The sequence below is a fragment of the Notolepis coatsorum genome, assembly GCF_963971535.1.
Source record: "Notolepis coatsorum genome assembly, chromosome: 2".
Lineage (NCBI taxonomy): Eukaryota > Metazoa > Chordata > Actinopteri > Aulopiformes > Paralepididae > Notolepis > Notolepis coatsorum.
In genome coordinates this window covers 210256771-210284687 of record NC_140166.1, presented here as the reverse complement: position 1 = coordinate 210284687, position 27917 = coordinate 210256771, and the positions used below count along the sequence as shown (strand labels likewise).

The 27917-nt window shown below is 43.6% G+C and overlaps 1 protein-coding gene across 1 annotated transcript; it reads left to right on the top strand.

Annotated features, from left to right (window-relative positions):
* The first annotated feature begins 40 nt into the window (after positions 1-40).
* slc66a3 (solute carrier family 66 member 3) lies at positions 41-27917 on the top strand. The gene is made up of 7 exons (XM_084308067.1): positions 41-278; positions 17684-17766; positions 20959-21028; positions 21802-21859; positions 23841-23961; positions 24254-24295; positions 26374-27917. Exons 1-7 carry the CDS (start codon positions 133-135, stop codon positions 26469-26471), a joined length of 618 nt encoding a protein of 205 aa, XP_084164193.1. The 5' UTR covers positions 41-132; the 3' UTR covers positions 26472-27917.

Genomic DNA, 27917 nt, shown 5'->3' with positions numbered 1-27917 from the left:
CCCAGCTGATGTGTGCGGAAGTCACCCAGTCGCTACAGAGTAGCACCTTCGTCTGGTAACGCGTGGAGAGACAACTACCTTTTATATAATAGTAGATTCATTGCTGGAGTTCTTATCATAATAATAATAAACATGGACACGGACACGGTGTTGAACGTCGCTAATTTCAGCACACTGTTTGTGTGCATGGTGCTGAAGTTCCCGCAGATATTTGTTCTGATTCATGCGAAATCAACGACCGGAGTGAGTCTGAACAGTCTCCTCCTGGAGTTAGTGGGGTACGTTTGTGGTTTTAGTTGAATGTGCGTTTGTTGGTTTACTGGCCTCGCAGTTATGAACATACATTACACACATACACCCTCCTCGCCCACGTTATCCTGTGTTTAACCTGGATTTAAGACCAATGCTTCTACCGAAGCGTGTTATAACTTATTACAGAGTCAGACTTGGATCTTTGCAGGAAGTTAAGTCAACATTAAAGGTCCAATCCGTGATCCAAACAAACGATTGATTGATTGAACACGTTATTAACAGATTGCAGAATGGGTACAGTACAGTACAGCTCAATACATACAATTGTTAAGGGGATGCAGACCAGAGAAAGACTTTCGTCTTGTTTACATCAGGGTCCCCCATTTTCATTTCATCGTAATGACATATATGACATACAGATAGACAGTACTGCTACATCTATACATTTATGACATACCAGATTTGCAAATACAGTACTGTTTGTGATACGAAAAGAGTCCAGAAAAAAAGTATATACATTTGACGTAGAAACTGTACATTGGAGGAGGTTGGGTAGGTGTGGGGGGTACTGTACATTGGAGGTGGGGGGGGGGGGGGTTGGGTAGGACGGGTGGGTGGGGTGGGGGACACTGTACAACTAACTAAATTAAATTATTGATGGGAAACCTTACCACCAAAAAACAAGACCGGGATGGAGACAGTTTCATTCGATAATTGATTGACTGAGCTTTTGATACAAATACAACACTAGACAGTTAAATATGAGTTGTATTTTGTTGCTTTAAGTTAAGGCGAGACACCCCAGGTGAATAGGCAAATATACTTTTTTTTGTTGATTTTGAGATTTTGTTATATTTAGCTTCCTAAACATGTTGTTTGTGTTAAATAACGAGACAGGAGACTAGAGTGTATCCACTGTGCGTCTGTATTGAATCCCAACCCATAACACAACAGCGTAGCTTACATCCTGGTCCCTGCTGGACCGTACAAAAGCATTACATCACGCGCAGGAGTGGTTTGTGACCAATAAACCATGCCTAGGGGGGTCTAACGACCCTCGGCTGCGCCTCGGGCCTAACGACCACCCCTAGGCATGGTTTATTGGTCACAAACCACTCCTGCGCGTGATGTAATGCTTAAATACAACTGCCAGATTCATCCAACCTTATTTCTATACAATAAACACACATTAATCGAAGATTTATTGAAAAAACCATCCGCCAGAAAAAGTAGTTCCCACAACTACAAAAAAGACAAGTTGCCTCCATGTGGAAGCAGCTTGAAGTGCATCCAACCAAACTAACACATCCAACTGTGTATTATTGGAATGATTGAGAGAAGTTGCCTCATGTGGAAGCAGCTTGAAGTGCATCCAACCAACTAACACATCCAACTGTGTATTATTGGAATGATTGATTGAAAATTTTATTACCAGATGCAGAATGGGTACAATACAGTACGGCTCAATACACACAATTGTTAAGGGAATGCAGACCTACTTTCCATAGAACTTCATTCTTAGATGCTTCTATATAAAGTAGGTAAAACAAATTAAAACGTTTTCTTTGCCCTATAGGAAAAAAACGTTTTCTTCGCCCTATTTTTTTATTTATTTATTTTAGCCTAAACTTAACCAGTTGGAAACCAGGGGTACAGTAATAAAATTAGCAATCAACCAATCAATCAATTCAATAGACCATGCTCACTTAAAACAGCGCTGCTTCTCTCTCAGTCTGACTCCCCCGCTGTTGCAGACAGGAGTGTGTGTGTGTGTGTGTGTGTGTGTGTGTATGCGTGTGTGTGTGTGTGTGTGTGTGTGTCACAGTGTGTGTGTGTGTGCGTGCGTGCGTGTATGTGTGTGTGTGTGTGTGTGTGTGTGTATGTGTGTGTGTGTGTGTTTGTGGGTACGCCAGCATCGGACAGTGTGAGAGAGAACGCTGCAGTCAGTAGAAAGTAGGAAGGAAGAAATTTAAATCAATCAATTAATCAATCAATCCGCGATTTTTCTTTTGTTCTAGATTGACTCAAGACCCATCAATTACATCATCCAACATTGTTTAAAGGACTAACACATTCCCCTTGACAGAATCGCTTCATATTTAGTCGTTATGGTGCTTTCAACATAACCATTTGTTGTCCGCGATCTTGTTTTCTCCCGGAGTGAGCCGGGGAGTGATATGTGATTCGGTTGTGGGCGGGTCCTGAGCCCAGGACCGTGGATTGTTGCCAATAAAGACGTGTAAATGGCCAATCAGAATCGAGAAATTTGCATGCCGTTGTATAACAACACACACACCATTGTGGGGGGGTTTATATAACAATCCCATTCTCTTGTAACATCTCCCTTTTTTTTTTAGATAACAGTTACAGCATCCCTTAGTGCACATTATTATTATTACAAGAAACCCCATAAACGTCCTTATTTAAAACCCCAACCATCTGTTCCGTGCATTTTTATTTATTTTTATAAATACACCATACCAACCCCATTAACCAGTCTCTATAAGTCCAGTCTTTGTGGCACTCTCACCAGCCTACCACTGGGCGTCCTGTACTCTGGCGCCGGTGGAGGGTCCACCACAGGCTGGTACAGGTCGCTCCGCCTGAACGGCCTGACTTCCTGGGTGATAGTGTCATTGCCTGTGTTACTGTCCATCCCTTCGCTGGGCGGACTGCTGTGTTGCTCCTCAGGTGGGCCGCTGTGCTGCACTCTGTGTTGCTCTGGGCGGCGTCCAGTCACATCCACCTCCGCTGGTCGCAGGTCCACCCGGTTCCGCCGGTAGAATGTCCCCTCGACATCCACCAAGTACGATCTGGGGGCCACCGGTTGCAGGCACACTCCTCTCCTCCACTTGCCCGTCCTGTCTCCAGGCAGGGGCTTCATTCTTATGTCCTGGCCGATACACAGCTCGGGCAGATCTTTGGCCGACTTGTCATAACCCAGCTTGGCCGTTTGATGCTTAACCTGCAGCTTCTCAGGAACCCCTGTGACCACGCTGGGGCCCAGGAGTGTTACAGCGACCGGAAGTGGGGTCTTCAGTCTCCGGGACATCAGTCTCTGCGCTGGGCTGCTGAGCATGTCCTCCACTGCAAGATAGCCAACCATGGGTCGTTACCTGCACTAGCTGCCTTCTTGCACAGGTTTTTCACAATTTTCACTGCCGATTCAGCCTTTCCATTAGACCTTGGGTGCCTGGGTGAGGACATGATATGGTCGAAATCCCATTCTTTTGCAAACTTTCTAAATTTCTCACACTCAAACTGAGATCCACAGTCTGTTACCACCCGGCCAGGCTGCCCGTGGCGTGCAAATTGGGCCTTACACCTTAACACTGTCAGGGAGTAGCTCTATTTCCCAGAAATCCGAATAATGATCAACCATGAGTAGGAAGTCTTTGCCCGCTTGTCTGAACAAATCCATACTGACAATCTGCCATGGCCGTGTTGGGAGTGCATGCGACATCATTGTCTCCCGCTGCTGCTCATGAGAATATTCATTACATGCTGAACACTGGCTCACGTAATCCTTGATTTCACCCTGCATGTTGGGCCAGTACAGTGTGTCTTTGGCCTGTCTGTAGCAGGCATCTCCTCCTACATGGCTGGCGTGTATGCGTCGTAACGTTTTCGGCACTATGACTCGCTGACTTTTGAAGAGCACCCCATCTTGTGCGCTGATCTCGTCCCTGATTGACCAATACTCTCTGATCGCCAGGGGAGTCTCCTCCCGGTGATCTGGCCATCCCTGGAGCACTGCCGCTTTCAGCAACTGAAGGGTTTCATCTCCCCCAGTGTGTTGCTTGATCTGATTCAGCCGCTGGCTGGTGACATTCAGATAATCAGCCTGATTAATCTGTTCAGTATCCTCTTGTGCCCTCTGCAGGTTGCAGACTGTGTGTTTCATGTATCCCGTGTCAGTCCTCTGTGGTGGAGCCGTGGCCCTGCTCAACCTGTCACTGATGTGCATGTCCGGGCCTGGCTTGTATGTGACCTTGAGGTTGTAGTTCTGCAGCATGAGCAGCATGCTCTGGAGCCGTTTGGGTGCAGTGAGGAGGGGTTTGTTGAATATCGAAATGAGTGGCTTGTGGTCCGTTTCCGCCACAATCTCCCCCTGTGCATACAGATAATAGTGAAAGCGTTGGCACGCAAACACAATACTCAGACACTCCTTCTCAATCTGTGCATAGTTCTGTTCTGTCTGAGTCAGTGCCCGCGATGCGTACCCTACTGGCTGACCCTCCTGGAACAGACAGCAGCCAAGTCCTTTCTGACTTGCATCACTCTGGATGGTGACCGGCTTGGTCACGTCGTAATATTTCAGGATCGGGGCCACTGTGATCAGACGCTTGATCTCCTCGATCGCCGCACCATGTTTGGGAAGCCAGTGCCATGGGACGGCCTTGTCCAACAGCCTCCTCAGTGGCTCGCATATCTCAGAGAGGCGGGGCATGAACCTTGCGAGGTATGTCACAAACCCAATAAACCGCTGCACCGCCTTGGCGTCCGTGGGGTGTGGCATGTCTTGGACCGCCCTGACCTTCTCTGGGTCTGCCCTGAGCCCCTCTGCTGACAGGATGTGTCCATGAAACTTGACTTCTCTGAGCCTGAACTGCAGTTTCTTCAAAATTTGCCTCAACCTAACCTCTCTGCACCTCTCCATCAGTGCTATCAGTTTAGTCACTAGTGTCATGGTCCTGTATAGCCTCCTCTTCTGTCTCCCCACAGCCCACTACCAGTATATCGTCTGCGATGGGCTCTACTCCACTGAGCCCTGCTAAAAGCTCATGCTGCTTTTGCTGGTATATCTCTGGGGCCACAGACACCCCAAATGGCAGCTTTAACCAACGCTTCCTGCCCCAAGGTGTCCAAAATGTGGTGGTGTAACTACTTCCCTCGTCTAGCCTGCACTGTAGGAAAGCATCCCGTGCATCCACAAGAGTGAAAATGCGAGCCCTGGGCAGCTTGTATAGGACATCCTCCAGCGTCGGCATTAAGTAGTGAGATCTCCTTAAAGCCACATTTAATGACTTTGGGTCTATACATATCCTGATCAGCTTCTCTGGCCGTCTGACAATCACCATATTGCTGATCCATTCTGTTGGCTTCGACACTGAAACCAAGTGGCCATCTTTCTCATATTTATCTAATTGTGCCTTCACTGCCTCCCTAAGTGCCACTGGAACATTACGTGGAGCAGCTTGCACTGGGGCTACATCAGGGCTCTACGCTAACCTTTTTCCCAAGGAGCACATGTGCTCCTAAATGAAAACATTTAGGAGTACACAAAGAAATTTAGGAGCACCCAAAAATATTTAGGAGCACAGTGAAAATATTTCAAGTAACAGAGTTTTTTTTTTTTTTCAAAAATAAATGTATATTTGTACTGTGCGTGCATGTGTGTAAATTAGCTCTTGCTACAACCCTGCATGTTTACATTTTGTATTTTGTACTTGATGTACATGTGCTGTCCCTATCAAATCAAACTACTGCTACAAAAGGTTCAGTCACTTAACTTTAGCTTTTGCCCCTTTTATGCATACAATGCCTATGTTTTGGCTGTGTTGCTCTTCTAGAAAAATAATCCTTTCAGGGTTGCCTATTGAAATACTGTACACCTCCAGTACAGAAACATTGTTTATGAGTTTGCGTGTCAGGTAGACCAGTGGTTCCCAAAGTCGGGGTCGCGACCCAAAGGTGGGCCGCGAGCAGCCACAGGAGGGCCGCGAGATGATTTCCAAAAAATAAAAATAAAAAAAAGCCTGACGATGTGCATTGGGCCGCGGCTCTCTGACGCCTTATTTTCTGGGTCCCGGCCTGAAAAGTTTGGGAACCCCTGAGGTAGACCATTGATTGACAGTTGAGTCTGCCAATTACATCACACCGCTTGCACTCCGGCCGTCCGGCGCTGCAGCTGGACCCTATTGCCCATCTCTGCTGTTGATAACGCTAGCCAAGTTATTATACACACAGATACACAGTGGGCTAGTGACTTTGGTGTAGGGGTGTAACAATGCATCGATCCTAAGGGGGAAATTCAACTGCATCGATTTGAAAATGTTAGAATAGATTATCGCCATTTTTATTTTTATTTTTTTTATCTTTCTTCCCCTCCTTTTTCCCGATTTTTCTCCCATCCCACCCTTCCTGGTTGTTGCGTACTTTCCCCTACTGTTGGTCCGGGAGACCGGAGACTGTCACATGCTTTCCTCCGACGCATGTGCAGCCTGGGGCAGGCCAACCTGGCCGCGCAGATTCTCACCGGGGAGAGTGTAGCGTGTGGGAGGCCACACTATCTCTCCTCAGTTCCAACCCTCGCTGAGCAGGCGCCCCGACCGAACTGTAGGGGTCGCTGTCCACAACGCCCAGGACCCACCCTTCAGCTTTCCCACCCCCTGATACAGCCAATTGTATCAGTGTGAGAGGCCAGCCAAGCTGATAGCAACGCCGGGAGCTGGATTCGAACAGGCGAATCCTAGTGTCTCCCGGTGTTGGTGATGAACGTAATCTCCGTGCGCCACCTGCCCCCCCTAGATTATCGCAATTTTAATGTGTACACGTTATGTTATTGTCATGTCCGTTACAGCCAACACACCGACATACGCTACTGCATCAACGTTATGATTAACAAAGCAAGCAGGGAGCGAAATTTACTTTTTGACTCACCGGCCAGTGGCGGGTAGATGGGAAGAATCTACCCGCCAAGCATATTTCTTACCTGCCAAATTTCTTTTGATTAAAAAAAAATATATATATATTTTATATAAAAAAAAATTTTTAAATAAAATATATATTATATAATCATACTTGTAGTTGTATTATCTGCGAGACATCGCCACCACGCAATAAGTCAAAATGCTCGCTATCTGCAAACAGCTCCACTGTCTGTGTGTATACTTGAGTAGCCTCCAGCTCCAGCAAGGATTCTCCGGCGCTGCAGCTAGACTAGGGCTGGGCGATATGACCAAAAACGTTATCGCGATAAAATTATTAAATTATTTTCATATAATTCGATATCGATAATTATCGTCGATATAATGTCTGTCAAGTTTAATTAACTTCTAATATGCTGCTGCGAATGTCCCAAGTGGAGTTGATGTCGTCATCAGTCCGCGCACGTTAACAGTTAGCCGACAAGCGGAGTATCTCATGACAATAAATATGACACTAAAATACTCTCTTCCGCCACAATATATTGAAACGACGTCCACTCCCACACTACTATAAACGTGGCCTCAGAATTCAAAACACACACATACTCGGCACGTAAATATATAAAACAGTGCCGTGCAAGCTAGGTATCCTAGCCAGCCTGTTGCTTCTAAGCGATGTATTCCACGACAATGTGCTAAATATGACACTAAAATACTCTCTTCCGCCACAATATATTGAAACGACGTCCACTGTATACCCCACACTACTTAAACGTGGCCTCAGAATTCAAAACACACACATACTCGGCACGTAAATATATAAAACAACGGCGTGCAAGCTAATTAGCCTAGCAAGCCTTGTTGTTGAGTGAGTCCTAGTACGTCTCCTTCCGGATCTCGTTCGCTCTCGGCCATCTCCTTCACTGATTGGTTGTTAGCTGTTGTGCGTATGCACGTCACGTCATCACGTAACGTTGGTTGTTGTTAGTGAGTGTGGTGAGCCGAGGCAGAACGGAGCCAAGCTTGGAAATCGATATATCGAAACTTTGCGACCACGTTTCATGTTTATTTCGAGGAAATAATTTATCGCGATAGTTATCGTTATCGTTTTATCGCCCAGCCCTAAGCTAGACCCTATACTAATACTCTACATTCAGCATGCAAGGATTCTCCGGCGCTGCAGCTATACCCTATTGGTATAATGTTACGGTTCTTTGGTCAAATCACATTCATCAAGCCCTCAGCTAGAATACGCATTGAATCAATGTTATAAGACATTGATATCAGGAGCTATCTGTAGCTACTGCTAGCCCGCTAGATAACTTTAAGACAATTTAGTTTACTGGGACATATAGATCTAACGTGAGCTAGCTAACGTGAGCTAGCTAACGTGAGCTAGCTAACGAGGGAACGGAGGTATTATGCACTCGAGTCGACTATTGCTGGAGCATTTGTTGATATCAGCAGCTATCAGTAGCTAGCCAGCTAGATACCGTTAGACAATGCCTTGTCATGTATTAAACTAAAAGTGAATAGTTGACTGGGTCATTGTTTAAACAGTAACGGTAGCTCATGGAGGTCCGCTCTAGACTAGAGCAGACTGCCTCTGTGTTGATACGAGCAGAAGCCAATAGTATCCCGCTGCAGGGCTGGGCGGATATGACTCGTTGCCACGGTTTTTTTCAAAATAAGAGTATCATACGAACCGAATGTTGCTAACTGCCGGAGCCATCGATATTATGACTGGAGCTGCGCTTGGGGCGGAAATGAGACCCGCACAGATTTTCAAAATAAGAGTATCGTTATGAACTACACTGTACACGCCACACGGCGGGCAGACCTCTCAGTGGCAAGCGCCAAAGGTAAAAACTGAGCGCCAATGGCGGGTGGCGGGCTTAAATTTTGCCCCCTGAAAGCAAGGCATTCGTTTTGTTGCATTAACGTTATATTACTATTGCTATCGATAAATCTAGGTGTTCTAAAATCTATTGCTATTGGTAAGAGAGATACTATAATACAGGCCTGTACACTGCGATGATATGATCGCGAATTGCCCCTTTAATTGGCCGTTGTGATTGGTAAATATTATCTGGGGGCGGGCTTGCGAGTAGTGCTTTCAAGCCTTGCATTCGCATTTCACTCCTAAATTATCCAAGGCGTGTGATGACGCCACTCACGCGAGCTGAGCAGTGAGCACTCAGCAGGTATGATCAGCGGGAACAATCGACTGAGCACTCACTCTGATAGACTGGCTGACTGTCTGATTTAGCTATGAAGAAAAGTAAAGTTAGTATTGCTTCATATTTTCGACGCGTTCGACCTCCTATAGTGAGCCGAACTGAACTGAACTCAGACACACGGAGAGAGCTGCGGCGTCTGCCGCTCCTCCTCCAGCCCTCCCGCACCCGTGGCTGTTGTAAACACTAGTCTCTAGTGGGACATTGGGACCTCGGTGAGCCTGCCAGCCGGCTAGCTACTGATATCAACAAATGCTCCAGCAAGTCTAGTAGTGCATGATAGCTCACGTTAGCTCACTGTTCAAAACGAAACGTCCCATTAAACTAAATAGTTCACTGAGGAGTTGTCTTATATAGCAGTAGCTACAGATAGCTCCTGATATCAATGTCTTATGAGTCGATGCGTATTCGAGCATATAGTTGAATATAGTCAATAGGGTCCAGCTGCAGCGCCGGATAATCCTGGCCGTAGCTGGAGGCTACAGTATAGGGTCCAGCTGCAGCTCCGGATAATCCTGGCCGTAGCTGGAGGCTACTTGAGTACACACAGACAGTGGAGCTGGTTGCATATAGCGAGCATTTTGACTTGTTGCGTGGTGGCGATGTCTCGCAGATAATACAACTACAAGTATGATTATATAATATATATATTTTATAAAAAAAAAATATATAATTTTTTTTTTTTAAATAAAAAACAATCGATATAAATAATGGTAAAATTGTTATTTAAAAATGTGCCCCTAAATTTCTCATTTAGGGGCAAGTGTGCCCCTAGTGAAAAAGCTTAGCGTACAGCCCTGTAATAAGTTAGTGTCTCGGAAAACGAGAGCCCTGATCGCAATGGCGGAGTTTCAGGAAGTAAACAAGCAAAATGAGAGCTTCCGATTGGTCACTTCACTCTACTGTGATTGGACCGTTGGCTTGAGTGCAATGTGGGACTTGTAGTTTTTTAACGATTCTCAGCGGAGAAATAAAAAGTACGACTGAAGGCTGTAATCTGCAGTCGCACACCGTGCGCGTAATTGATTTTTGAGGTTCGCACACACATATTTTTAGGGGCATATGCGAGCAATATGGTCGCACTGTAGAGCCCTGTACATTACTGTCCAACTCAAAATGAACTTCACCTGGGACTGATTCCACAGGGGCGTTGAAAACCTCATCGTACGTACAGACAAGTTGCTGCCTGGTTAGTGGGACTGAGCTGCTATGTCCTACCATCAACAGCTCCTCAGGGATGGTGAAGCGCATTAAGCCTAGGCGCTCACTGGTTTCACCTGACAAAAGGGGTCTCTGTCTGCTTTTTACTACCTCGAAGGTCAGCTTGTGTGTCTTCCCTCTCACTACACACTCGGTTTTGAATAAGCCAAATGAGGGAATTGATTGGCCTGAATACAGCACCAACCTTGTTTGGCTGGGCAATAGCCTTGCTCCAGGGCCCAGCCTCCTCATGTCTTTTATGCTCATCACATCACAGGTTGCCCCTGAATCTAACTGGCACCTCTGCAACCCTCCGTTAATCTTTAAATTTGCAAACAATTTTTTTTCCACCTCCCTGAACTGCCCCTATGCTCTCTGCCGTGTATATATGTGAGCCTCTGCCTCCCCACTGTGTATATTCTCAAGGTATTCAGTGTCAATGTCTGCTGTATGTAGCTGTCGGGTGGCCTGGCCTCTCTGCATGCATACTACAGCAAAATTATTGAGTTTTGCGCAAATGCGGCAGGTCTTGCCATAGGCTGGGCACTGTTCCCGTCCTCCCGTCCGCGCCTGTGCGCAGTGTCGCAGAACCTACATGCAGCGCTTGAATTCGCGCCTGGCTCATAATATTGAGGCCTGTCAGAACGTTCCTGCCTAGGTGGATATTGAGACCTGTCGGAGCGTTCCTGCCTAGGTGGATATTGAGACCTGTCAGAGCGTTCCTGCCTGGGTATAACTCGTGGCCGCCGGCCATCTGATGCATGTACAGTCTCTGGTATCATTGCTGATGTCTGATGAGGACCAGCAAATGTAAACAGACTTGGGGCTGTTTGTAGAGCTAAATCTACTTTATAGTATTGCTATCTGTCCATTCTCATTGTCAATTGAGACCATAAACCATCCCTTCAAAATGGCTTAAAGAATATTTTTTTTCATCAATACGTTCTCATTTTATAGCGCCGTGAATATAAGCGTTATAAGGGATTCCGGCTAGGATATTTCCTGGAAGGCGAGATAAAGGGCTAATAGCTACTAACGTTATATCCAATGGCATTTCCGTTATACAGATGCTACAGTTAAAACTCAAACTGCATATGATCGGCACGATCCTCAAGCATGTATGCATGAAAGGGGGGGGGGGGGCGGGGGACGTCGTTTCTTATTATTGATTACCAATAACCGTGTTCGTCTAAGTAGCCACATAGGCCGATCGCCTGGTTGAGTATCATAACAAGGCCCGATTGGGCTGTAATTTACGTGAAAAAGATCTTACCATGGGCCGGTTGGATCCCCCCGAGCATTTCCCCGTTATCGATCGCCATCTGGTAGATCGATATGTCCATTGGCTGATGATAAATCCCCTTATTGCATAGTGAAATCCGCGATCCAAAATGTATTCCGTGCAACAGACAATAGCGATCGCTTCAGGTGAGTAGAAAACTACATTAGAGATCCAAAAAAAAAAAGACAGCTTCTGCCACAGGGAACACTGCATTATCAAGATAGCGCCCCTAAGAGGATCTGGCCGGTACTGCACTTTGGCGAATTCAAAGAGTAGGGTACATCTGCAGTGCAGCTCGGCGACCTTGAATAGGTTATTAAAATGGAATAAAAGCCAAAACAACTTGCCACGGATATATCCGTCCTTCTGTCCTTTAAGCATGGATTCGAAAGCCGGATATATCCGTGGTTCATCCCCAATGTGTTAACTGTAGCTTCTGTATAACGGAAATACCATTGGATATAACGTTAATAGCTATTAGCCCTTTATCCAGCCTTCCAGGAAATATACTAGACCAAATCCTGTATAATGCTTATATTCACGGCGCTATAAAATGAGAACGTATTGATGAAAAAATTATTTCTTTAAGCCATTTTGAAGGGACGGTTTATGGTCTCAATTGACAATGAGAATGGACAGATAGTAGGGATGCACCGAATATTCGGCCACCGAAAATCTTCGGCCGAAAGAGTTTTTTGACCGAAAATATATCACAGAATGTCAAAGAACAGAAACAACCTGTACCCTAACGCGTGTTGTTGTGATGATGTCATCAAAACGCGGCTTCAGTCATTACATGCGCAACGTGAGCTCTTCAGTCCTGCGTTCTGCAGCCTGTGATAACTCCTCTTGGGACTGTTTCTATGTCAACTCTGCGCGCAACGCGTCCAATAAATGCGTCTTTAACATGCTTTATATCCTCACCATTACTATATGCCCGATTGCCCGTCGTGGTTAAAAACCTTTTTGATTAACGTTAGCGTTAAGCTAGCTAACAAGGCTTCCGGTCCTAATCTCTCTTAAAGCTACGTCATCCCCCGCTAATAGTCACGGGAGATGTAGTAAATACAACAGTCCTTCCATGTAGGCTAGAACGCCGTGAATTATGACAGTAGTTCAAGTTTCTTTATTAGTTGTCATACAAAAATACAGAGTACTTTTATATAAAATGCTTACTGTAGCCACTACAGTAACATCATTAAGTCTGCTATAAGCTATTCTCCCTCTCATGTGTGCAGATCTTTATGCAGTTTTAAAGCACATTGGCTTTGTTCTGAATGCACTTTGTTGTAGTTATCCTACAGAGAAAAGAAAATGCACTTGACTTGGAATTAATGTACTGTATGCATTCAGAAGTGCTGAATAAATGTTTTATGGACCCATAATAGTGATTATTTATTATTTAAGTTAAGTTTTGCCATAATCATATATTTTTCCATAATCAGGTAGCTGAACAACATTGGTAAAAAAAAATCTATTCTATGAATCATTTTCGGCATTCGGTTTTCGACCAACTGTTTCCTATTTTCGGTATCGGTTTCACACCAAGCTATCCCAGTTCAAAAGGTAGGCGATACTGCCACCTGGTGAGATTCGATCGTCATTGCAATTATAAAGTAGATAGATGAGCCAGGGAGACCTAGAGAGCTCCGGCTGCGTGTATAGAACGGGGATCAAAGGAAAATATCAAAGGATCAAAACCTGAGTATACTCTGGTTTATGGCGATCAACCATTGGCGAGATAACCCGACTATTAGTGGTGGGGGAAAATATCGATATCGATACTTTGCGTGGCGATACTGTAACTATCGATACAAGGACGGCAAGTATCGATATTGTATTATGCAAATTTATATTTTTTTTAAATTTGTATAAGGAAGTTGCATTGTTCATTTCAATACCTGTAATTAGGGGTGTAACGGTACACAAAAACCACGCTACGGTACGTACCTCGGTTTTGAAGTCACGGTTCGGTACAGTGGGGGAAAGTTTGGCTTTCCATGTTCCACTCAGGGGTGATGTAGTGTGCAGTAACTAATTGTACTTGTAGGGCTGTCAACGAATATTCTATTTTGAAATTAATAATCGACTTGTAAAAAAAATATATATAATAATTACATTAGATTGTGAAAAAAACAGCATCTGGTGGGCGGTCGTTAGTGGTTAACAAACATACCGTTGTATTCGTTCGGTACACTACACAGCCGTTCGGTACGGTACGTTACACACTGAAACGGTTCGGTGCGGATACGTGTACCTTTACACCCCTACCTGTAATAGTACAGTAGTACACACACACACACACACACTGTGCATTCAGTTAAGTTGGAATATGACTGTAATACAAACGGTTCAGTTTGTCAGGTACATGCAACACAGATTACAGTGTTGACATCTGTGCTGGAGAAAATCCCATTTGCTGCAATAAAAATTATTGAAGTGAGATGAACAGACTGAAAACTTTATTTTATTAGATAAAACATGTTGACAAAGTTTTACTTTGCAGTTGAAAAAAGGTAATAAATCACAATATATCGCAATATTAATATCGCAATACTCAGCATATCGCAATATATTTTGTATCCCAATACTATCGTATTGTGAGGCCTCTGGTGATGCCCACCCCTACCGACTATACTCGGGTATGGGCGCCCAATGAGTTAAGGTGAGTTTAGAAGAGAAAGGATTGGGTATCTTTGGAAATCTTTCATTACAGACACCTGTTCCAATACTTCAAATGTAATACCTATGCTAGAATTATACTTTTTCCAATCCCTTATTTCGTCACTGAATGCTCATTTAACATGCATACATACAGGGCCGCCTGGGAGAAATGCAAGAGAGAGCTCCCGTTCCCCCTGACCCTCCACGAGAGAGAGAGAGAGAGAGAGAGAGAGAGAGAGAGAGAGAGAGAGAGAGAGAGAGAGAGAGAGAGAGAGAGAGAGTCTCCCCGTCTGAGCTGCCGTCGACAGTTGATGATGTCACACACTAGACTAGGTCACTAGGATGCGTCTATACTTTCCGACCGTAGCCGCATTATATCAACAACACGGAGCCAGGCTGGATGGATTGCATGAAGCGATATAATTAAGAAACGAATAACCAATAAATGTGAAGTTATCTTTGAACCCCTGTTGTCAAGCGTCTTCAGTATACCCCCCCCCCCTCCTCACTAATGGTACTGGAGAGGGGAAAGAAACAATGCAATTTGGCCCTAAACAGAGAGTACACAGTGGCAGAATACCTGAGCACTGTGACTGACCCAATACTAAGAAGATCCTTGACTAGGTACAGACTCAGCGAGCACAGCCTAGCCATCGAGAAAGGCCGCCATAGGCAGACCTGGCTCCCAAGCGAAGACAGACCCACTGCACACAAGATGAGGTGGAAACTAGGGGTGCACCGATATGAAAATTGGCCACCGATACCGATTGTTCAACTAACACAATCGACCGATACCGATACCGATACCGATACTTGTGGCAAAAAATAAGTATTTGTAATTTTTTTTTAATATTTTTTTTTTTTTTTTTTTTTTAATGAAACTACGGTATATTTGTATGTGTATGTTTGTATTTGTAGGCCTCTTTACTTACTTAAAAAAGGAAACATCAAGAAATATGTTTATGGTATCACTTCCCTCTCCCAGTATCATCTGGCGGCCTGCAGAGGGATACTATTTTCTCAACCAGAGCTTTCAACCAATGCAATGGAACCATTCTGGCGGCCTGCAGCGGGATACTATTCTCTCAACCAGAGCTTTCAACCAATGCAATGGAACCATTTTGATTGACAGTCGATTCGGCCAATTACGCCACACCGCTAGCACCCACCTCCTGCTGTTCTTACCACCAATCGGCAAGCGTTTATTCATTTTCTACTTCGGGGCATGCCGCCATTGATCTGCTTGCGAGAATGCGAGTCAAACTCAGAACCACAACAAGCTAATACGTTAGCTGCCCGGCAGTGCCCGCCGACCAGCGCGCTCCACAGGATGGCCAAACGAGACACAATGATTTTACTGCAACAAATGTTATAATAAAACAAAGCCTTTCTATACATTTGTCTGGTTGAAAACTTTATTAACAGATTGCAGAATGGGTAGTTGGGTACGGAATGGAACCGAGCTATGAACGGCTTGCTTGCTATCTTCGGGTAAATACTATGCTGATGTAATTGAACGTGTAACTAACTATATAACGTTAATGCCACAAAACGAATGTTTGTGTCATTTTAACAGCAGATACTTTCTTAAATGCCATCCTCCCGACAGAGCGGTGATGATGGGGAGCTCTGATGGGTTCGCTTGGTTGTGTTATTAGCATTGAACAGCTAACCGAAAGCTAGCGTTAACTAATGTTAAAGGTTTAGCCATAACGTTATGTTGGCTAAAGTTGGGGCTATTCATAATCCAGCAATAATGGCTGCAGACCTGCAAGCAAAGTACAGCAAGTTGGCAAAGGAGTTGTTGTGGCTGATGGTTGTTTAACACAGCAGGAGACGATATTTCCAATTTCAACAGGCAATTTGTTTAATGAAAGAAAGTTTTAACAGCAGAAGCTATGGATCATCAGACGGTCACCACAGTTGAAGAAAAACACTCTCACTTCTCAATCCCTCTGCTTGTCCCATAAATCCCCTCAGTCCTGCCCCCACATGACAGATATGATGACGTGTCATATCATATCAGATATGACATGACGTACATTAAGATGACACGTAGATTTAACATCGAAGAGAGATAAAAACATTAAGAACATCGAAGAGAGATAAAGACATTAAGAAGAACATAGATTTAACATCGAAGAGAGATAAAAACATTAAGAACATCGAAGAGAGATAAAGACATTAAGAAGAACATAGATTTAACATCGAAGAGAGATGCAAGATTAGTGAGATGTGTGTGTGTATATGTGTATGTATGAAAGAGAGAAAAGATTAAAGAGAGAAAAGATTAGATGTGTGTGTGTATATGTATGTGTGTAAAAGAGAGAAAAGATTAAAGAGAGAAAAGATTAAATGTGTGTGTGTATATGTATGTGTGTAAAAGAGAGAAAAGATTAAAGAGAGAAAAGATTAAATGTGTGTGTGTATATGTGTATGTATGAAAGAGAGAAAAGAACAAGATATGATGTACACAAGATTAGAGCACACGATATGATGTACTGAAATGTCCATCTGCCTATCTCCAAGTTGTTTTAAGAACATCAGCCAGACCGTCTTTCAGTACTGCTTAGTTGACCCATATTAAACTAGTTCACCTCATATACACATTTTCCCCAACAGAGTATTCCAACGTAAATCACATTTTCACCAGTAACGTTAGTCTTCTGCCTCCCGGTAGCTCATGCTAGCTCATGTTAGCGTCGTCACTGAGCGACCACCTCGCGTACACAATTAATGACATGTTGCGGACAGCCATATCGGTGACAATGTTTAGCTTTTAGTGCCAAATGATAAGAGTCTGAAGCGGAGTCTCAAAAGAGAATGTTGAATATTTAGTAGTAACTTTGATGCAGTAGCTTGTGTGTGTGTGGGGGACTGGGGGCGGCGCCGTTGTGCAGGACGCGACTGAACTTATCGGCTACTGCCATCGGCATATTCGAGCTTATAGGCCGATTGCAGTCAACAAGGCACTTATCGGCCGATACCGATACCCGACCGATACATCGGTGCACCCCTACATAACATGCCATTTGGTGGAGGCTTTTATCCAAAGCACAGTGGTCCTAGAGTCAGCGATACAGTACACAATACATTCATATAAACTAAAAAGGACAGGAACTGAGTGGGAGGCTAATTTCGCCCTCAAGTTGAAAAGTCAAGCAAATGCCTCTTCACATGTTAGCTTGTGCTGCCCAGAGCCAAGCTCCACACAGTCTGAACACAGTTAGATCTCACTAGCTCTAGCTGCATTCTGTAACAGTCCTACCTTGTCCAGGTACTAGTAATAACCTAATTTATAAGTGTATTTGAAATGCCACAGCGTTGAATATACTGTATATTATTCTATAACCGAAGCCTTTTCTCACTCAATAAAATGGCCACTGTCTGTGTTTCAGGTACATTGTTTTTGTGACGTACCAGATGTATTACGACTACCCTCCTCCAACGTACCTGGAGTACCCCATCCTCATCGCACAAGGTGAGCTGGCAGCACAAACGTCTAACGACGCAAACACACCAGCCGCGCGCGAAGGCGGGCGACCAGCGCTTCACTTTTGCTCCCATGTTAGTGGACGTAGCTGTGCCCACCGGCCGAGCGCGACACGCGGGCTGGAAGCGATGCACTCAATATCTGCATTATTACCACATATATAGATGTTGTTCAACCAGCTAATGTGTCTGTATCTTTCCCAATACAAATAAACCATACTATACTTTTGCAGGAGTACAGTCACACTGATTTAATCATTCTAAAATGAATTCTAACATTCTAATAAATGAGATAATAACGGGTTATACATGCAAAATGGACAATAGAACACTGGAAATCTTTAAAAAATCTTCAAACGGAGGCGGCTAAGTGGCGCAGTGGGCAAGGCGCTCGCCACTAACGCAGGATATGCTGGGTTCGAGCCCAGCTCTCTGCGTTGCTTCCGGCTTGGCTGGTCGTTCATACTAATACAATTGGCAGTATTAGGGGGTGGGGAAGCCGGTGGGTGGGGATCGAACGTTGTGGACAGCGACTCCTACAGGTCGGTTGGTGCGCCTGTACAGCAGAATCGGGAAGCAACGGGGGCAGTGTGAGCCTCCCACGTGTTACTCCTCGCCACAGAGATCACGCTGTACAGGTGAAAAGATGCGACGGCTGCCTCCTCGTGTACCGGAGGGGACACGTGATGCAAGGCTTGGTCCACATTGCAGCCGAGCAGTGGGAGGCATGGTCTAACAACGTTCGAGACAGAGGAGGGTAGAATTGGACAATACGAAATTGGGATGGGAGAAAAATAGAAAATGGGGAGAAAAAGTAGATACAAAAAAATTTAAAATCTTCAAACAGGGACTGACTTTGCATATAGACTAGGCATTCACAGCTGTTCCAATGTAAATCTGTGCGATTCCGCCTGCTCTGAAGTCGTCCCTGGTGTGCCTGGCCAGGCGCACTGTTCTCGCACGGAACCCGCGAGTGCCTGCATGCGCGGCTGGTATGCGTGGGCCGCCAGACTGGGGCCCTCCAGGGGCATCATGACATGATTTGGGGAGTGTTTGTGAAAAGATATACATTACAAATACATGTATACTACCTACAGGGCCGCCTGGGAGAAATGCGAGGCCCTGTGCGAGATTTAAACGCGAGCCCCCCCCCCCTGTATTTCATACAGTCAACATATTCTTAAATAATAGCGCTGCCCGAGGCTGGGCATGATACAGTCAACATATAGCAAGAGAGAGAGAGAGAGAGAGAGAGAGAGCTCCCGTTCTACAGTCAATATACAGTGTTATCGCTTTGTAACACTGTACAAATTTCTCCACAACACACATGTACAAGTGGCAGTAATGCAGAAAATCCAGCAAGGGAAGAAGCAGTGTAGAAAACAGGTGGAGTTTTTGCCTAGCAATGGGAATGCTTTGGCTGTACTGTGTAGATAGAAGTACACACTCTAGTGTTGATGTCTTTGTTTACAAGGCTTCAGGTATGGTTGCTCTGCTACAAACACAGTAGAGCAGCTGTGTGCACATCCACCCTGTTTTAGGCCAGGTGCAGGATAAAACTAAATGTGACTGAAGGAAAAATTGCAATGAACTGACCGACACAATTGACAACTATAAGCAATGCAATGTTCAGAGAGAGAGAGAGTCTGTGATGATCCAGACAGAGAGAGTCTGTGGTCCAGAGAGAGAGAGATGAGTCTGTGGTCCAGACGGAGAGAGAGAGAGAGAGAGAGAGAGAGATGGGTCTGTGGTCCAGACAGAGAGAGAGAGATAAGCAAGACAGCTAAGATGAGCCCCTAAAGGATATTCAACTTTTAATGGAAGAACAAAACAGAAGGAAAAGATAACTTCACAAAGGCAACATGAATATACATAGATCCAAAAGGACAAAGATCAACACTTAAATCCAAAGAGAAGAGGGTCTATACCAGAAAAAACAAAGTAGCAAGGAGCCAACGGCCGACATCAGCTAAATAGGCTAACTGCAAATAGAGTGGCCAGGTACTGACGCTAGCTCGACAGAACGTTAGCTACGACAGCTAGCCGGCCCGCTTGGCTCAATATAACGTTAGCTACGACAGCTAGCCGGCCCACTTGGCTCAATATAACGTTAGCTACGACAGCTAGCCGGCCCGCTTGGCTCAACATAACGTCTACGACAGCTAGCCGGCCCGCTAGCTCAACATAACGTTGGCTACGATAGTTAGCCGGCCCGCTAGCTCAACATAACATTAGCTACGATAGCTAGCCGGCCCGCTAGCTCAACATAAGGTTAGCTACGATAGCTAGCCGGCCCGCTGGCTCCACATAACGTTAGCCAACATAACGTTAGCCACGATAGCTAGCCGGCCCGAGAGAGAGAGAGAGAGAGAGAGATATCTCCACCGCGGGAATAGAATAGAGTGCATTAAAAACTCACCAAACGTCCAAGAGGATGGAGACAACCGCGTGGAGTTGACGAAGTTCATCTGCCGAACGACCGTCCTCTTCATCTTGGCATAACAATGCTGCACGCGCTCTCTCTAGGTTAGCTAATGCTAGTTAGCCTTTAGCTAAGCTACTAGCCGACATGGCTATCCTGACTGAACCACACGTTAGCACTCGATATTATAACGTAGCTAAAGCTAACTAGCTGTCCCTGCCTTTAGCTAAGCCGACATGGCTAGTCTGACTGAACTTTCTAACATGCAACAACTTTCATCTTCAGTCCATCTGCCGAACGACCGTCCTCTTCGTCTTGGCTGGCATAACCTCCAATGCTGCACGCGCGAAATAGTCAGACGCAGCTGACGCACGCCGGCCGACTGTACACATGTAACCCCTCCCTTCGTTGAAACCAATAGTATGTCTGCTGCAGAGCCCCAGAGCTCCAATAGTGTATCTGCAGAGCCGCAGAGCCAGGAACAAGTCAGACACATTCTACAAACGTGTCTAATGTGAAATATATAAGCAAAACTAGATTTTAGGTCTGTGATGAAAAAGGGCCTCGCGGGAAGGGGGGCCTTGCATAAATTTTTTTTTAAAAATAATAAAAATTGTAATTTTTTTTTCTTTTTTTTTTGGTGCGAGGCCCCCCTTCCCGCGAGGCCCTGTGCGACCGCACTGCTCGCACACCCCCTGAGGCGGCCCTGACTACCTACTATGTCTATACTATTACCTACTATTGACCTTGTTCCCTCAGATGTGATTCTGCTGCTGCTGATGCTTCATTACAACGGCAACCTGACACACAGTCTGGTCTACATGGTGGTGTATCCTTCCTCAGGCGCACGTCCAGTTTCACTACTCATCCCTAGGAAGGGACTGGTGTCTGAAGGGACTGATACTGGTTGTCATGGTCGTGTCGTGGTATCCCATGTCTGCCACGATACTAGTGTTTAAGGCTCATGTTTCTATGACTTTGAAATTAAGTGTTTTTCTGAGCCAAACCAATAGTTTAGCATATTTATACGAGCTATAATTAGAGCTCTGTAGTATGATACATTAACACAAATAATAGTTTCTTTTATCCCCCATCTGACACCAAGTCAAATCAATGAAAGCTCACTGTTCTCTAAATGAGACATTAATCTACTGACTCCAAGATAAGGCTCTATGTCTATTGTTGTATAAATATGATGGATTACACTAATACTAGTCAGAGTTGGTAAGGACTGGAGAAGCATTACCATCCCCTGATCAGGGACGGACATTTTGTAGTTTGTGATTTTCTTTAAATGTATGGGATACTCATCAAAATGCTATTCTCTGAATAGACAAACTCTCACAATGTGATAATTATGATACTTTAAGTATATTATAACTATATTTATTAAACATTATTCATTATTTTTAGAGGAATTTTCAGTAGCATTTTATGAACTTTTAAGGGGCTTGCTGCCCACGTCCTGCTCTGGATATGAACATATTCATCACATTTCTAATGAAGCCAACAAAATGCTGCTACATTCCACTTGTCTTTATGCTTCTTTATGCTGACAAAACTGCTGATTTCACAACATATTAGTGTCTTAACGTGACTCAGATTTGTTGGAGGATGGCAGCTGCTCACCGTGCAGAAGTGGATCATAGACCTGGCCATGGTAAGACCTGAAGTATAATTGATTTGAGCCATGGTAAGACCTGAAGTATCATTTATCTGAGCCATGGTAAGACCTGAAGTATCATTTATCTGAGCCATTGTAAGACCTGAAGTATAATTGATTTGAGCCATGGTAAGACCTGAAGTATAATTTATCTGAGCCATGGTAAGACCTGAAGTATAATTGATTTGAGCCATGGTAAGACCTGAAGTATCATTTATCTGAGCCATGGTAAGACCTGAAGTATCATTTATCTGAGCCATGGTAAGACCTGAAGTATCATTTATCTGAGCCATGGTAAGACCTGAAGTATCATTTATCTGAGCCATGGTAAGACCTGAAGTATCATTTATCTGAGCCATGGTAAGACCTGAAGTATCATTGATCTGAGCCATGGTAAGACCTGAAGTATCATTTATCTGAGCCATGGTAAGACCTGAAGTATAATTGATCTGAGCCATGGTAAGACCTGAAGTATCATTTATCTGAACCATGGTAAGACCTGAAGTATCATTTATCTGAACCATGGTAAGACCTGAAGTATCATTTATCTGAGCCATGGTAAGACCTGAAGTATAATTGATCTGAGCCATGGTAAGACCTGATGTATCATTGATCTGAGCCATGGTAAGACCTGATGTATCATTTATCTGAGCCATGGTAAGACCTGATGTATAATTTATCTGAGCCATGGTAAGACCTGATGTATAATTGATCTGAGCCATGGTAAGACCTGCTTTTGCGAATCTGGAACAAAACACTGAATGCAACGAGGAAATTAAACTAAGTAGTTTTTAGAAGAGAAGGTCGGTCACTGTCCAATTATTTAGCAGTCTCAGTCAATGAGTCAACTAGATGTCCCCCTTGGAAGGGTGTGGGCGAAATGACTTATATTCAAACCAGTGAAACAATTCGGACTTTGTAAGAATGTTAGTTTATTTGGACTTCACTGTCCAGTATCCAATCACTACTTGTTGCAATAATCACCAGGTGGCCAATTAAACAAGTGGTTAGCTTGTAGCTGATAGTTAGTAGCAGCTTACATCAAAGCATTAACGGATAATGTTAGTAGAGGTCGATATGGTATTTGGTAATGTTCAACCAAGTCGACGTTGATAATAGTTCGTTGATAGTTAGGTTGCAATTTAGCAACCGCCGGTACTTGATAGTGTAGCCAGACGTTTAGCCAGCAGTAGCCAGGTAACAGTTAGCCAGACGTTAGTCAGTAGTGTACATTCAGTCAGCGTTTAGTCAGCAGCGTACATTCAGTCAGCGTTTAGTCAGCAGCGTACAATCAGACGTTAGTCAGTCAGATTATTTACCTATACAAAGGAAAGGAAATAAACGGCATTAATTAGTAACTAGAATTAAAGATAGATGCGGATATTAACAGTGCATACAATGCAACGTACCGTTGGCCAGTCAAGAGTTCGCCCACAGGGCTTTTCACCTTACAGTCTAGGCTAAGAGTGTCACTTAAATAGCGCGACGCGCCGGCGCAGAGACAGCTTACCTGCTCAGAGTCGCAATACGTGCTCCAAAGTGCGTCCACTAGGCGGCACCAGATAATAACTAACTCATGCAATAAATGTATACAATAAATGTTACTCATGATAATAATGAAGGATAATAATGATAAACATATTGGGAAAAACGTCGGATAATTCTCCAGTCACCATCTAAGTAAACAAAGTTTGGAAGATTATTTCTCTGTTGTAACAATGCTTCTTGGCAATACATTTTATACCGTTGGAAAGCCTGTTTATTTACCTTTTTTAAATGGTGCCCCATTTGTAAGGACCATGCATTTGTGGGATGAGCAGCACAGCTGAGTTTGTGCCCATGAAAAATGTGACAAATCTTATTCAAACAGCTTATTCTGCAGTTGCTATTGACTCATGTTGTTTGGTGGATTGGATTACCGTTTAGTAAAGCGGTCATGTCTCAGTATTTCAGACCACCTTACTTCATCTTTCTCCAGAGCCTGTGCACATTCATCAGTGCGGCCAGTAAGTTTGCTCAGCTGCAGTGCCTGTGGAAGTCCAAGGACTCGGGTCACGTCAGCGCCCTCTCCTGGGGCTTGGCCACCTACACATGTGCAGGTTAGTGTCTATGGCAAGGAGGCTCAATGTGGAGGATAAATCACTGTCGTCCCACGTTTCAGAAATGAAGGAAAACTATCTTAACAAAAAGGTGCCAAATAGCACAAAAAGTTGTTCTTTGACTCGTAATCATCTACAGGCTGTGTAGAAAATAAAACAGGCAACGATGTTAATGCATACTATTACTGTTATGTAATACTGTTGTAAATGTATTAAATATATATGTACATGTATTATATATATATATTCAAGAAGGTTAAGTGTCATTCACATGATTACCTGTTTATTTCAGCACGGATTTACACCACCTTGGTCACTACTGGAGACATGCTGGGTGAGTCTGCACACCATGCTAACGGGCACCAACATCATTTTAAAAGACATGTTGGCAAAGTATTATAATGAATACCTTGTAATTTTGAATATTCACTTATGTTCATGAGGGGATGACAACATTGGTGCAGACACTTTCCTTATGTAAGGAACCCGCATGTCTAAAAGACTGGTAATGGTTCTTTAAGAAGAAGGACTTGGAACATGCATGTCTAAAAGACTGGTACGGTTCTTTAAGAAGAATGACTTGGAACATGAATGTCAAAGACTGGTAATGGTTCTTTAAGAAGAATGACTTGGAACATGCATGTCTAAAAGACTGGTAATGGTTCTTTAAGAAGAAGGACTTGGAACATGCATGTCTAAAATACTGGTAATGGTTCTTTAAGAAGAAGGACTTGGAACATGCATGTCTAAAAGACTGGTAAAGGTTCTTTAAGAAGAATGATTTGGAACCCATATGTCTAAAAGACTGGTAATGGTTCTTTAAGAAGAATGGGCCTCATGCATGAAGCGATAGAAGAACATATTTCGTTCTTAACTAGCATTTCCTCTTTGTTCTTACCTGGGATTCAAGTTTCAAGTTCAAGTTTCTTTAATAGTTGTCATACAGAAGTACAGAATACTTTTATACAAAATGCTTCTTTCTGTTACGCTCCAGAGACTGTGCTAGACAAAAGATAAGTATAAAATAAAATAAAATAGTATAGCATGTAAAAATAGAAGTCACGTACGTAGACACAGTGTTCAGTATATACATATGTACAATGTTCGATGCAGAATAGAGTAACTGAGTTACCGTACAATATACAATATACTATGCAATATACTAATATACAATACAAAGTTTTCTTATTGTTGCTTTTTTCTCAGGCAAGAACAAATTATAAGAGTGGTCGAGAGCACTCTTACCGAAATAAGAAATCCGTACCCCCCCCAAAAAAAAGAAGAAAAAAAAAGCCTACCATTGGTCAATTGCTCCCAAATACGACTTTAAAATCCTAGAACTTGTCAAAAATAAGAATAATTATTATTATTATAACTTATTGCGTGTGTTATCCTTCTGAAATGTATTATATATTGCTGTTAGAACAGTTAGATGCTCTGGCCGCCCAGGCCGTAGGCCGTACGCATAGAACGCATGTCTTCTAGATCTATTTGCAGAGCCAGATGAGTGGCTGCTTAACCGTTTCAGATTGAGATGTATGAAATACTCTGGAGCATCAACTCAGACACAACACATGCCGCAGTCGTTTAGTATTGACAAAGCCTACATTGCTGGAACGATTAATTTCACACATATACAATACGTATAAGTATAAGTCTTCGCGGAGAATATTCCATTATTGAAAAACCGCTGATCAGAATTGGACGTGCGCTAAGGCTGCCTCGCTAAGCCGTTTATTTATTTATTTATATGTATTTATTTCTGGAGCATTAAATGCATTTATCCTCTCTGGTTGGATGGTGTATTGTACTTGTGCTGTATAATAACAATACATTTTAATCTAATCTCATTTTGAGATCAGTCGCAACTCGCAAACCGCTTCCTGTTGAATGGATCAGCATGCAATACCAGAAACTCTCAAGCTGTTTTGCATACACCTCACCTGCCTTATAAGGAGCATGCAGGCGTGACTTTATGCAAATGAAGTGAGCGCGAACGCGCATTTGAGTTTAAGAATGAGTGGGATGCATGATGCAACCGACCTGGGTAAGAACAGATTTGGACGTTAAGAACGGCTTTATGAATGTGGCGGTGGCTTTTCTTATTGTTCTCTTAACAGACAGGTAAGCAAGAATATAAGAAAAATAATAAGAGTATTGTTGAATGAGGCCCAATGACTTGGAACATGCATGTCTAAAAGACTGGTCTGGTTCTTTTAGAAGACAGAAATGTATCAGAATTCCGTTTCAGTTGATAAATGTCATATCTAAGGTATTTTTTATTTACCAGTTGTTGCAATAGCTAAAAACAGCATAATTACAATGAATCTTGACTAGCAGTTTACACAGCAAAGAAATTATGAAATAGGGCCATTGTCTTTGCATGTGGGCTCATTTCTGTCTCTGTCACAGTTCTGGTGCGGTTCGTGGCCATGACCCTGCTCAACACGTGGGTCCTGCTGACCGTCCTCCACTACCGAAGAGCCAGCAGCCCCAAGAAAGACGACTGAGTCCAGGGTCGGATACCAACTGGTCCAGGGTCAGATACCCCAGGCCAACTGGTCCAGGGTCAGATACCCCAGGCCAACTGGTCCAGGGTCGGATACCCCAGGCCAACTGGTCCAGGGTCAGATACCCCAGGCCAACTGGTCCAGGGTTCCATTGCAGGTCTGGAAAGTAATTTCCACCATTTCAGGGTCTTATTTGTGTCTTAAAAACACAAATAAGCTTGAAAAAGTCTGGACTTTTTATATTAATATTCCTAGTGTCAGTAATATTACAAGCCTTTACTCAAAAGGTGTAACAAAAAGATACACCGACCTCCATTGTTCTCTATAAAATGTTGAAATGTAAAATGCCTGTGATGGTTTTTTTTTACACACTTTGACACATTTTCCAGTTCTGCTGTGCTTTCAAGAAGCACGGTTAGACATGATGGTTAACCAACTTCCACCATGTTGTTCATAATTAATTAATTGGTATTGCTGTGAGACATCTGTAAGAGTCTTAATATCAGTTTGAAGTTGCTCTGTGTCATTTGGAGAGGAAAATGTGCACCTTAGAAAATTATTAATATTCTATTCCTGCCTCTTCACAGTAATGTGTCTACTGTCATCCTGCATCTTCACAGTAATGTGTCTACGTGTGTCATCCTGCTTCACAGTAATGTGTCTCCTGTCATCCTGCATCTTCACAGTAATGTGTCTACGTGTGTCATCCTGCTTCACAGTAATGTGTCTCCTGTCATCCTGCTTCTTCACAGTAATGAGTCTACTGTCATCCTGCTTCTTAACAGTAATGTGTCTACTGTCATCCTGCTTCTTAACAGTAATGTGTCTCCTGTCATCCTGCTTCTTCACAGTAATGTGTCTACTGTCATCCTGCTTCTTCACAGTAATGTGTCTACTGTCATCCTGCTTCTTCACAGTAATGTGTCTACTGTCATCCTGCTTCTTCACAGTAATGTGTCTACGTGTGTCATCCTGCTTCTTCACAGTAATGTCTGCTGTGTCATCCTGCTTCACAGTAATGTCTGCTGTGTCATCCTGCTTCACAGTAATGTGTCTACTGTCATCCTGCTTCTTCAAATAGCCCTGCGACTGATACTGTAAAACAAACTGTTCTGCTAAAACCTTGTATGAGTCTGAAATTCTGCTATTTTTTTTTATATTACTTTACCTCACGGTTACATTCACACACTTACAACATTCCAATGGCCATGTAGGCTAAGTTACTACAATTTGTAGTGTTTAAAGAAATACGTTTTGACAAATCCTTTTTAGATGTGAAAGTTGTAATGTTTAATAAGTATGAGCTTGCAGACCTGATATATCTTGACAACATGCTGGAATGACTGGACCTACCTACTCAGGATGGAATACTGTATTTTGAATAACTTTTTTATTTTTATAAATGCCAAGTTTTCCAAACCATTGCAATAAACCAAACTTGTGGCA

Excerpts from the sequence above, each read along its gene's own strand:
- slc66a3 (XM_084308067.1), top strand. The coding sequence starts at position 133 with ATGGACACGGACACGGTGTTGAACGTCGCTAATTTCAGCACACTGTTT. Across the intron at positions 279-17,683 it reads CTCCTCCTGGAGTTAGTGGG|GTACATTGTTTTTGTGACGT; the intron begins GTACGTTTGTGG and ends TCTGTGTTTCAG. Across the intron at positions 21,029-21,801 it reads AGTCTGGTCTACATGGTGGT|ATTTGTTGGAGGATGGCAGC; the intron begins GTATCCTTCCTC and ends AACGTGACTCAG.